The sequence below is a fragment of the Bidens hawaiensis genome, unplaced genomic scaffold, assembly GCF_021521415.1.
Source record: "Bidens hawaiensis isolate Kalapana, Puna unplaced genomic scaffold, B.hawaiensis_p1.1 tig00074526_1, whole genome shotgun sequence".
In the NCBI taxonomy this organism is placed as follows: Eukaryota; Viridiplantae; Streptophyta; class Magnoliopsida; order Asterales; family Asteraceae; genus Bidens; species Bidens hawaiensis.
This window is the reverse complement of record NW_027502919.1, coordinates 11,460-24,483: the sequence shown is the minus strand read 5'-3', so window position 1 is coordinate 24,483 and position 13,024 is coordinate 11,460. Positions and strand designations below refer to the sequence as shown.

Sequence of the window (13,024 nt, the reverse complement as noted above, 5' to 3'; positions counted from 1 at the left end):
ATATATTATACATTAAAAATAAATTTTGCTTTTGATAATATTTCGTATCTTTAAAGATTTAATTGTTTTGAATTTTAATTCTAACTTCTTTCATATTTGAACTATAAATATATTTCTTACTTGTAACATATTTCTTTATTATATTGTACACTCTTTATAAAAATCAATATTTTTTTTATTGTATTAACAATTTCATGTATGTCTTTTATTGCATTTCTTATAGCTGTTAAACACTATAATTATTTTTGTTTTCTATGTTCTAAATGACGACTTATTAGTTAATGAATGTTCATCAATCATTTGTTGTATAATTCCGCACAACAAAATATAATTTATAATCAATTTGTTGCATAAAAGATAAATAATTGTTAAATGAACTAACTGTTCATCAATTATCCGTATAATACACGAGTCTCAAGCTAGTTTGATATATATAGTTTAATCACAATTCATGTGAGAACTTATTTGTGGGGGGGATTTTATAATTAGCAACACCAAGTATGTTTGTTTGCACACCCAATTGTGGATCTCGGAAACTTTTGTGGTGTTGAATCATGTGATTAAAAGCGAATCTTCTTCAAAAACTTGTAACATGGCTTGTGACCCCCTTTTAAGATAGAATAATTGCCATATGCAAAAAGCTATCAACTTAAATTATTTGCATATCTACCTTCAAAAGACATACAAATATACAATATTTTATCTAATAAAAAAATAATTTCCTAGTACCCAGATTTTTCAAAATTAAACCTTTAGTTTTTCTATTATAGATAAAAGTAAAAGTGTAAAACAAAGTATCAATACACACAATGTTATAAAAGTAACTTTTATTTAAAACGTGCCATGCATTATATAACATGTTCAAATGCCCACATGAACATACGAACATCCCTCGTTGTATAGATGCATGTGAGCATATTTTATGTCACAGATAAAGTTTTATCTTTGCTTGAACATGGATGGTTTGGTTAGTTTAGTTTGTAGTTAATGATAATGACTACCGTATTTGTCCCTTGTTTAAAACGAAGACATGTTAGGTGTTTAGTTTTAATAAATGCAGATATTATATTAGGTTAATATTGGTTACTTTAAAAATAAATTAAAATAGGAGTAAAATATGTGTTTAAGAAATCATCGGTAGCCAATTAGCTTTAACTCAACCGACACTGAAGGAAAAATGAAGATTTGAACCAGAGACCGCAAGGTCTCAAGTTAAAATCCTATTCCAATTAAGTTTTACCGTAGCCGGCCTTCAAGCGTCGGGTTTTCCCTCGAACTAGAAATGGTGGAGATGGATAGTCAGGCTTTATTCATTAGTCGTTAAAAAAGTAATAATAATCATAAATCATCCGTTAGACAGAGAAACATTAAAAGCTTAAAATCACATATTCAGAGTCGTTTATTTCTACTACAAGTTCCAAGTTCTTTTTCAGATTAAATTTAAATATTCAATCTCTTCAACTGTAGCTAATAGCTACTAACAATTTATCTTCAAATTTGATTTATAATAAAGATTCTCCATTTCCATGTACTATTTTACCATTCACAACATCCTTCCAAACAACTAATCATTTTATTTCATTTGTAATATTTTCCAGGCAAAACCCTTCAAAAAAAGTCATGCCTAAAATGTCTTCTTTTACGTCCATTACATCTTATCAATATCATTACGGGTCAAAAACATGTCCATACGCAACGGTTCTTCGATCAATGATTTTACTTGACGAAGCCTCGAAAACAATGATCACTTGCCGTGATCGGACTACACGTGCATATACCGATCTTACCATGTATAATAATGCTAGCATCAATCATGAATCACAAGATTCTTTTTCAATGATCATGTAGTAAGTATTTAAAAATAATTGATACGACATCCATGGCCACCAATGATATGACTAGCATAACACTTTAAAACGTGTTATTGCACATGGTGATTGGGTAGGGGAGAAATGTTAGGAGATTGAAGGTGTCATCATGTGCCTACACCAACAATAATACACATTTAAGCCACCCTTATCACTCCTTTTCACATCTTCCATAACCATATTCATCATAATTTCATAAAAAACCAAAACACATTTTTTTTCTTAATAGCGTTAGTGAGTTTTCCTAAGACGATATGCCAACCATCGATACTGATTTTGACGTTCCAAATGACTCACCCAAGAACACCTTCAAGAAGGAAACTCACCACCGTAGGAAAACCCTCATAAGTCAGGTTTTCAACTTAAGACCTTAAAAGATCTCAAGTCTTAAAACATAACACCCCCATGCCATTGAATTAGAATGTCAATTGGACCAAAAACACAATACTAACTTGTACATTATTCAACTACAAAAGAAGCATATACATCATGCATACATCATACATGCATGTATCCATATCATCAGTGGCGGACCTAGGATTTTTTGCCAATGGGGTCCCATATTTTCGGTGTTCAAATTTTTCGGGTCGGTCGTTGTTCAGGTCGGGTCGAGACGAAGAACATAATAAAAAACAATATCATAATAAAACTTTCTTTTCAATCATCACTACCTGAACGGGTCAAAATGGGTCGGGTTGACACATAAACACTTTGTTTTCCCTTTCTTAAACATTTTTGAGATAGAACCTAGATCCACCCTTTCATAAGCATGTGTTGAAAACCATTAACTTAAACTAGTGAAAAATAAAACTGATATTTTAAAGTGTTTGAATGTTTCTAAAGAAAACCATGCATAAAGTTGAAAACAATGATATGTATTTTAGAGGTGTTTGAATGTTTCCAAAGTTATCATTGCAACATTAGCAATCAAATGATTGATTAACACTAAAAATTAACACAAAAAACCAAAAACTGAGCCTTGTAAGACTTGAACCCATGACCTTTCAAAGATAAAACAAGGGACTTTCCACCAGACCACATCAACATTAATAGTATGGGTTCCAAGTATTAAATCTTATGGGGTCCTCAAAAAATTTAATATACCGCTTCTAATAAATTTTTAAAAAACATTGGTGTCCCGAGACCCCGATCCACACTATGTGGGTCTGCCCCTGCATATCATGACTTGTACTACCACACCCATGAATTTGGCACCTATTGCATTTCTAGTTAAGTGTAAAGGGTCCAAAGTAAATATATTGGAGCAAAAGTACAACTTAGTACCTATACTAACTTGATGGCTTTCTGGGATCAGACCATGATCACTGGTCCAGGTTTACCACTACTAGAGGTTCCTTGATTTCCGAGGATATTGGTGGTCCATGAAAGATGTCATCTATTCATGATTACTACTAACAATGCATGAGGTACAACCTATGGAAAATGACTTTAAAGTGTTGTAACAATGAATGCACCAATGGCAGAAAACCTGAAAAAGAAATGAATTGGCAATGGTACAAAAGGAACATGCAAAGATAAAGCAAGAAACATTATATGAGGTGAAACTAGACATTCAATGTCATATGAGAATTTAATAAGGCTGAGGGGTGTGGGGCTTCAGCGGGGGCGCTAGAGCCCCTCCGCTCGCGCCCCCAGGCGCTAGCACCACACCCCCGGGGCGCGAGAGGGGCGCGAGCACGGAATTCAAAGCAGGCGCAAGCCCCTTAGCGGGACGAATATGGCGTGAAGATGCATGGGAAAACGTGAAAGAGCTGTTGGACATTTTAATTGAGCCGTTGGGCTCTTAATTTAATAAAAAAAAAAATTTTTTACTTCCTATATATAACCCATTTCATATAAAACAATCACCACAACTTCAAAAAAAAACCCAAAATTTTTAGTATGTTTTTTTTTTGTAATTTGAATTTTAAAAAAAATGTGTGTTTTTTTAAATAATTTATGAGTTTTTTTAATAATACGTTTTTTTAATACATTTATAAAAAAATAAAAAAAAAACCGCTGGAGCCCCTCCACACCAGGGCCAGGGGCTCCAGCGGGGGCTCCAACACCCCCCTATCCAGTTTCTCTCTCTGCCACACGTCACAATATTATTGGCTGGAGCCCCCACTCGCGCCCCCGTTAGAGCCCCCCACACCCCTCAGCCTAAGCATTCAGTTCAGACCCTTTATGACTTTACTGCATAAAGTACAAGTGTTTCTTCACTTTCTTGCATGGCTGCTTTAAAAAAGAATTAAATAAAGATGCATGTATCGCATTTCCATTTAATAACTTGAAGGGGACTCCCATAGTCCCATAATACAGTAAACTTATGTTAAATTACTATTCAACCCAGCATAAACATGACAGAATGAGGGACATGCTTGTTGAAAGAGGGGGTACTTTGGTCATTTTGCAAAAGAGATATGTTTGCTAAAGAGGTTTAGAACATGCATTTTACTAAAACTTGTATCACCTGACAAACACCACATGAAGAACCCAGACTCCAGACCCTACCCACATTATTCTGTCCACATGGATAAGTGGAAGGCCAGTGCAGATCTGACCCACTAACTCATCTCTCTAGAATTTGTTAAATCAATATACACATATATACATATAAATATATATACATAGTGACAGCAATTTTCCCTCTCCTTCTTAAAATTTGACACCCAATTCAACTCCCACCAATATAATATAACAATGCCTCCGTATATTCCATCAAAATCCCTTCTGCAACTCTAGCAGTGTTCCCTTCAAGAACCAAAAAAGCAACAAATTTTGGATAATTTAGTTTGCACCCAACAAAAGAAATCATCTTATGAATTCAACCAAATAATCTTTTTATAAGATATTTAAGTTTTGATTGATTAAATAGAAGAAATCAAGAATCTGTGGTGGTGCAAATGTCTAATAAGGAGGCTGTGCAGACTTTAAAAGACGATAAACAAGGGCTGCAGAAGCAGTTAGGATGCATGAATGGGATTTTCCAGATCTTTGACCGGCGGTACCTTCTTGGTCTACGACGCCATTGCCATAGCCAGAAGAAACTACCTCCAGGTATGGCTATTTTAGTTCAAATTATTTGGGGGTGTTTTATTGGTAACAGCTTATTTTTATATGCAAATCAAATAAGCAGTTTAATTTAGCAGTCCAAAACAACTTATTGTTGTATCGAAACACAATAAAGACATAAAGAGCAATCTTAAATAGTACAAATAGAAAGTAAGAGAAAGATCAATTTGGGGTACCCATTAATGGTCAAGATAGTGCAAGATATTTATAAGATAGCAACATGTTTCATGATTATCATATAGAATTACAAAGTGCACAAAAAAACAATAGGTTCACTAGTGCATCTGACTAGCATAGCTTATAAGATTTTAGAATGTCATAAAAACTGTATGTTCTTCATGTGTGCACCAATTACCATATGTGCATATAATCATTATATATTACTTCTTGTTTCAATGTCTTAACCATTTGCATTCTCTATGTAGCTCAAAGTGACAATGGTGAAAATGAGGTCAAGAATGTTAAGGCATACACCAAACTTGTAATTTCTTGCAAAATAGCCATTTGTCATATCTTTATCTTCGTTTTACATTTTAGCATAACACTAGCAGAAATACTAACACATACCTGATTTTTTCATTTCCAGGAAGAATCCCCAAAGATGGTCACAAAAGAGAAGGAAAGAGTCTCCATTGAACTACCAAGAAACTCGTTTTCGTCTTCTAGCTCGTCTACCGTCATGTCATCATTAGATTATAGCAAAAGGGTTCAAACAGAAGTATCATCTTCTTGCCAAAGTGTCATCTCTGAATCCTCTTCATCTCCATTTTTACACAGAAGAAAACTAAGTTTGACTATACAGTCACCCGATATCAGAGATGTAGTCAAAGATTCAATGACTAGAGAACCCCGTGTGGTATCAATCAAACCTGTAGCCAAAGATGAACGAGTGGGGACCGCAATGAAGCATATTGACTCCCCGAGGCCATTCCCGCCTCAAAAATCCCTTCAATGTGACAGAGCCGATCGAAACCTGAAGGAATTGAAGGAAAAAGCACGGTTTTCATGTGACGGACGAGAATCGCGGTATCAGTCAAAACCCATTATGAAGATCAAAGAGCTTCCAAGGTTATCATTGGACAGCAGGCAAGGGTATATCAGTAATTCTGCCAATGATCCAATAAGTAACAAGCGACCATCAAGTGTTGTGGCAAGATTGATGGGGTTGGAAGCATTAACAACCACCACTGATGAAAGTAAAACCTTGAAAACAAGCACGTGCTTGGATAAAGAACCGGTCTTGAATTCAAGAACATCAAGAAAAGAGGATAAGTTAAAGCCTGACTGCACTTCTGTTTCTCCAAAGGTTCAAACACCACAAAGGGGAGTCAAAGTCAGTCATGTAATTACAAGAATACCCCTGGAAATGGCTCCATGGAAGCAGAAAGGCGGTGGGCGGGGCCCACAGAAGCCAACATTCAAGATTAAGGAAAGCCCATCACGAGAACGGGCGTCTCGGACAATTTATGATGAGATTGAGAAAAGGTTGACCGAAGACGAGTATAAAACAGCTGGGAAGGATCTCAGAGCCCTTAAGCAGATTCTAGAAGCAATGCAGAAGGCGAAAAAAAGGTTAGAGAACAAAGAACCAGAAAGTCGAACGGTTGACCAACCAGTTTCCCCCACCATAAGTCAACGAAAGGTCAAACACGCAGATGCAAGAAAAGAATCAGTTGGTAGGAATCGGTTGAAAGATCCGACTCTAAGAGAAAGGAAGATAATGAGTAGACCACTGTCACCTTCAAAACTTCCAGAACATTCTGGACCTGTGAGCCCAAGACTGCAGAGATCAAAGAACAGTATCCATGGGCCATCATCTGACTGGACCAGGCCCAAGAAGCAATCCGGGATGCAACAAACGACACTGGGCTCAACAAACAGAAGGCTGAAGCCACAATCCATGGATCCACTGCAAGACAGTAGTGAAACAAGAAATTTAAGTCAACAAAGTGATGCAATTTCCTTCCAATCAAATGATTCAGAAGTCATGAGCGCTGAGTGGGCCGAAGAGGTCAACAGCCCGTTTCGGCCCGTGGATAACCACAGGGTAAGTGATGTACATAAATCTGTTTTAACTGACACAAATTTACACGCACACACACACACACACTAAGTGCAGTCATTTGAGTTAATATTACCTATCTTCAACAGAGTAATATCACAGAAAGGTTGACTGAAGAAAAGTCAACAGTTGACCATGCCAAGCATACCATGGAACAACCCAGCCCGGTCTCTGTTCTTGATGCATTCTACACAGAAGACACACCATCACCAGTAAAGAAGAAATTTAATGCTTTTAACGGTACACGTATTAAATTATTAACCTAGTTATCAACATACCTTATTTCCAATACCGATTATTAATCTTTTCATCTTTATTTCATTTCAGATGTTGAGAATGTAAACTTTGAAGAAGCACAAGATCAGTATTCTGGGTTCAATACAATGAAACTAGAAAACATAAAGAACTTAGTTCATCAGATTGAACTATTGAACACAAACACTGCAGTAGAATCTTCACGTGAGAGTGAAATTGGAGATCACGTATATGTAGAAGAGATCATATTAGCCTCGGGATGCTTAAAAGATCTGGACCGTACAACCCTGATAGTCCAGCTTCATCCAACGGTCAGTTTGATCAACCCTGGTTTGTTCCATGTTTTAGAGAAAACTAAAGCATACACAGAGCCTGCAGATGATGGATACAACAAAAGTTTCATGAGATCAAAAATCAGAAGAAAGATGATATTTGATACTGTGAATGATGTCTTTAGTCATGAATTAGCCATGTTAGGGCCTTTGGGGCCACATAAAGGAAGGATTCTGAATGAAGATAAGTTACTGAAACAATTATGCTCGGGAATAGACGGTCTGCAGAATAAATCAGAAATAGGCATATACGATGAAGAAGATGAAGTTACTAATATCATAAATGCAGATGTGAATAAAAGGTCACAAGATTGGGATGATCATTGTCATCAGGTTCCGGGTGTAGTGTTGGATATAGAGCATTTGATTTTTAAAGATTTGATTAGTGAGGTGGTGAACTTTCAAGTAACGAGTCTACAGGATTGGTCAGTGAGGCCGCATTGTAGACGATTATTTACCATGTAGAAGTTAAAATATTTGCTTGCTTTAAAAGCATAAGTTTAGATTAGTGAAAGCGTGTATCTGCAAGCGAAAGCGTATTTGAAGTCATATAATTATAATACATACTAACTACATTTATGTTATTTTATTTGCTTCAAAGCATTAGTTGAATGTATATTGTGACATTATTGGCGAAAGGTGTTTGAAACTTATTAATACAAATTCAATGCAAGTAATATTTAATATTAGAAGTGCACTGTTATAAACCGTAACATCTGCTTAAAGCAATGAATTACTTTTATGAACATACGCAATCATTTCGACCATCAAATAGATATAGCTACCAAGTAAATAGGCAAGAAAAGTACAGAATGGTAATCTCAAAGAAAAATAACTGTCTAGAACTCATAACCAGATTTTGCCAAACAATTATCAGTATCAGTCTATCAGAAGCACCTACAAAACCTTGAAGCAGTCCAAGCTAGGTCTGTCTAAATTGCTCGACGCTCGATCTAAAAATGCTCGTTCGACTTTGACTCGGTTTGTAAACGAGCCAAACACAAGCAAAGGTACGCTCGCTCGCTCGTTCGGCTAGAATTATTTTCTAATATAATATCACTATCTAATTTTCTATATACTATAAAACTACTAGTCTAGTCACTACCTAATTGTCTAAGTTCTAAAAATTCAAAACCGTGGTTCCACAAACAAATGACCTATCCAAATTGCTCGATGCTTGAAAGTTGAAACTCAGACGATTCTCGATTGAAAAAAGCTCGTCCGATTTTGGCTTGGCTTGTAAATGAGCCGAGCACGAGCAAGCCCTCGCTTGATTCGGCTCAGCTCGTGAACAGCCCTAGTCCAAATGTTTAAGACTATATCATACATGTTACTACTCTCAGTCCTCTAGCTAAACTTGCATAGAAACTGCAGGTTATATCATCAGACATATCATGGCTACTGCAAATTAAATTTTCATCCTCTTGAAATTTTTCTTTGTATCAAATTCATATCACTATATTTGAACATGTTAAAATGTATGAAACTAATCTACTGAAATAACTAACTAACTAACTATTAAAAAGCAGAATTACTAAACAGCTCATTTAATCACTTCATACATCAGTCACCGACAAATTATTCAGGTTATCGTAATTGTTATATACAAATGAAGATATTAGGCGTACAGTAAAAGCAATACGTGAACTTACCAATTGTACGTATGCGTTAGGGTATCCGTGATTCAACAGCGAAATGAGACACCAAACACACTTCAATTCGAATTTAACTGGATCGAGTAAAACCTCAGTTACTTAACATTGAGCAAACTGGTATACTACATGGGCTACTATGTTAAGAAATATAACATCTGCTTCCGTAGCATGGTAATAGTGCGTTCGCTTCGTAAGCGAAAGGTCGCGAGTTCGATCCTCGCTGGGAGCTATAATGTTTTCAACTTTTTAGCTCTTTTCACATGGCTCATATCAGCCTTGCACATGGTATGGATTCGAATAACGAAATGGACCTAATACACGTTTACCCTTTGTTCTTTTTAATCTCCGTACTTAATTGTAAACCTATGATAAAAGAGTTAAGATGCAAAAATAGCTAGGGTAATGAACTCGTTAAATCAAGGAAATGAACACGTTATAGTTCCAGATTAGTTGTTTGGGTCACATTCGTTATAGTTCCAGATTAGTACGTTGTTTGGCTCACATGATTTCGTGCTAGTGGATTAATTAAAGAGCCTTTCAACATTGTTAACCGTTTATGACATCAAATTTAGTCATCATTAGTTTGATGAGTATCTGTTTAATAACAAACTTATAAGTCCATAATGGTGTCAGCTGGACTGGTATAATTATTTAAGGAATTCTCCGCACAATCTTTCTGAATCGAGCAAGCGCTTTCAGATTGAAGTATTTTCGCATCAATGTAAATGAGAGTTAGCAACTTCATAGTTTCACAACTCAATGTTTGAGTCACCCCAATTTACCACTGTGAAAAGGGGACACATGCATGCAACGAAAGCAAGATTTTTACAACTTTTTTAATATAAAATGTTGCAATAAAGCCAAGTGAGTTATGCTTTTTTTAGCAAGGAGAAGCAGATCAAACATGGACACAGATACATATGTTTTAACAGCAAGATTTGAATCCACTGTTGATATTGTTTCATTCATTTTTTGTAAAGTCGGTTTGGGAACTGGAACTCGATGAGAGTATTGGCTCAATTAAGCGGTATGAAGTTAGTTTGGAATGAAATCTTTATATCATATATTCAAGATTCAAAGGAATACAATGACTGAAATATATCGATCAAGATTGCAACAACCCCATCTGAACAGAAAAAGAATTCGATCAAGATTTATAAACTTATATATAATTTTTTTTAAAAATGGTTCAAGATTTCAACTTTTATATAAACCCTTTTCAGCCCCATCAAAATTAATCAAGTTTGAACAACACCCAAATCTTGTAACTTGGAAGCTTGAATCTGCAAGTCATGTCACACAACCTCATATTAACCGAAACAATCATGACAACATGATGAATCAATCATGAAGTTTTTACCTTGTGTTGTTGATTTCTAGTATATGTTGATGGCAAGAGAGAGGATGACTTGAAAGATTTAGTTCTAGCAAGAAGTCGTTTGGAGACCGGAGACATCATCTGATCGGTTGGGCTTTTATACCTACTAAAAAACACAAGCAAAACTCAAATTTTATAACCCAAAAGAATTGGAAGTCTAATTACTAACCACAAAGAATAACCTACATCTCCGAAAATTTGAACGCTTTGGGGACGGTAAGACGATCAGGAGTAGTGATCTTAGCCGAAACAGCGGCTGGAGTTGGGGAATTTGTCTGAACCGGAGGTGTATGCGGAGAGTTTTGATCCATGATTAGGGAGTAGAGTTTGGATCAGAATGCTGGTTTTTGGTATATATAGGGGTTTGGTTTTGTCAATGTGGAAGAAGATAAAGTGGTGGGAATAAAACGACCGTTGATACTTGCTATAACAAATTAGTGGTTAATTAACGGCTCAAATTGGCGGGCCATGGTGCATTTCTTTTTAAGGAAAACGGTTTTTATTGGTCTCAACTATTGCATTTTGGTTATTGCTGGTACCAACTAACGAATTGGTCACTGATTGTCCCAACTTTTAATGTATTTGTTACTAACGGTCTGCAACTAACAGAATCCTAACGTCGTTAGTTTCAGGTCGTCGGGAAAACGTTTTTGGCCGGGAAAGTCAATTTTTTTGCCGGAAAACACCACCTGAACACTGCCACCACCACCAATTGACTCACCGCCAACCAACCACCATCACTTAAGCACCAGCAACAGATTCCGACGATGGTTCTAGGGTTCCGGCGATCTCAATAATTTAGGCTTTTACAAGAAAAAGATTCCTAAAGGTACGATACAAAGTTACCATGATGTCTGGGACAAAATTGTTGAGTTTTTGGGAAAAATGTGTGTTTTCCAGCCAAAAACGTTTTCCGGCGACCTGAAACTAACGACGTTAAAATTCTGTTAGTCCCGGACCGTTATAAACATATACGTTAAAAGTTGGGACCGTCAGCAGCCAATTCGTTAGTTTGGACCGGCAGTGACCAAAAGACGATAGTTGAGACCAATAAAAACCAATTTTCCTTCTTTTAATTATTGTTATGCCATCTCTTTGATGGAGTGTCAATGAGTTTTATCTTAGGTTTAGCTAAGGGTTTATTTTATTCGGCATTGCGAATTCAAATCTTACTTATGTGTCATATTCTTAGGTTTAAGACTTGGTGAATCATCAATAGGTGGATTATGCCTCATGACACCCCCCTCCCCCCCCCCCCCCCCCCCCCAAGAGCTTTCTAGTTGTTTAACAAGTGTTCGTTGTTTAAAAATAAATTATTATTACCCTTTGTTAGTACCCTGCTATTTTTTTCAGTAACTTTTTGTTTCTTTGTGATTCGAATAAATAAAAAAATATTCTTTTATAACTTTAATTTCTTAGACATTTACCAATCGTGGTGGTTCTTCAACTTTGGCAGAAAAGTGTCCAAGCTTTCATCGGTTTAAAACAAGAGTACTTAGCTATAGATAGTAAAGCTTTTCATCGGTTTAAAACAAGAGTACTTAGCTATAGATAGTAAAGAAAAGAGAGCATTTTTGTGAGAGAGATGGTGTGAAGGTCCTACGAGGTCTTTGTTTAGAGTAATTTTGACGAGAAAAATATAGTGTTATGTATTAAATTTCAGAAAGTTATTTAAGAAAAGAAAGTAGAGTGAGACGAGAAGTGAAGCATGCTTCTGTCTTGTTCTCTCTTAAGTGGATCCGGGCCTATCAAATGTAGCAAAAGAAAAAAACCAAATAAAAAACCTTAAACAAAACAAAAAATAGCACGAAAATTTGAAGATATAATGAATAAATTCGGGTACCTCACACGTGCTCTCCTTTCCAACTTTTGACTCATATGGTTTATGAAACTTTGTGTGTGTATAAAACGAGAAAAACATACTTTTTATGTCTTTGGAAAATTGGGCCTTAAGCGGTGAAGAGGTAGGTCCCCCGCAAAGCCCAGTTGGACCCGCAAGACACACCTTAAAGAGGTACGTCTGCGCAAAGATCAACTGGTTCCGCATGACCCACCAGGCTCAGAGATGAAAACCTTACACGCAGTAAGCCAGCTGTTCCCGCAGGAAAGCCTCCATTGGTACAGTACCCTGCCTGTTCCCGCAGTTGTGGGTACAAACCAAGAAGGAAGGCTACCCGCACTAACAGTAAAGCTACACGCATAAGGCACTACTCTTATATTTCAGCAATGTCACCTGAAGAAGGAATGAGCAGGGCGGGAATATTCCCGCCCAAAAGAGCCAGTCCGTACGCTTCCAGAAAATCTTTTGTACTATACCTACCAAGGTATGGACAAAAAGACAAGATCTGGTAAAAGCGACCCATGAACCAATCACAGGGTGACAACTCACCGACAATAGT

The 13,024-nt window shown here is 36.4% G+C and overlaps 1 protein-coding gene and 1 non-coding gene across 2 annotated transcripts; both read left to right on the top strand.

The window, feature by feature from the left end:
- The first annotated feature begins 4,098 nt into the window (after window positions 1-4,098).
- LOC143606370 (protein LONGIFOLIA 1-like) lies at window positions 4,099-8,639 on the top strand. The gene is made up of 5 exons (XM_077082158.1): window positions 4,099-4,928; window positions 5,369-5,409; window positions 5,530-6,990; window positions 7,095-7,245; window positions 7,333-8,639. The coding sequence occupies exons 1-5, from the start codon at window positions 4,775-4,777 to the stop codon at window positions 8,055-8,057; spliced, it is 2,532 nt and encodes an 843-aa protein (XP_076938273.1). The 5' UTR covers window positions 4,099-4,774; the 3' UTR covers window positions 8,058-8,639.
- Window positions 8,640-9,404: 765 nt separating this feature from the next.
- Window positions 9,405-9,476, top strand: TRNAT-CGU (transfer RNA threonine (anticodon CGU)). Its single transcript has one exon. It is a non-coding gene; the product is annotated as a tRNA-Thr (tRNA).
- The last annotated feature ends 3,548 nt before the right edge of the window (window positions 9,477-13,024 follow it).

Excerpts from the sequence above, each read along its gene's own strand:
- LOC143606370 (XM_077082158.1), top strand. The coding sequence starts at position 4,775 with ATGTCTAATAAGGAGGCTGTGCAGACTTTAAAAGACGATAAACAAGGG. Across the intron at positions 4,929-5,368 it reads CCAGAAGAAACTACCTCCAG|CTCAAAGTGACAATGGTGAA; the intron begins GTATGGCTATTT and ends TTCTCTATGTAG. Across the intron at positions 7,246-7,332 it reads GAAATTTAATGCTTTTAACG|ATGTTGAGAATGTAAACTTT; the intron begins GTACACGTATTA and ends ATTTCATTTCAG.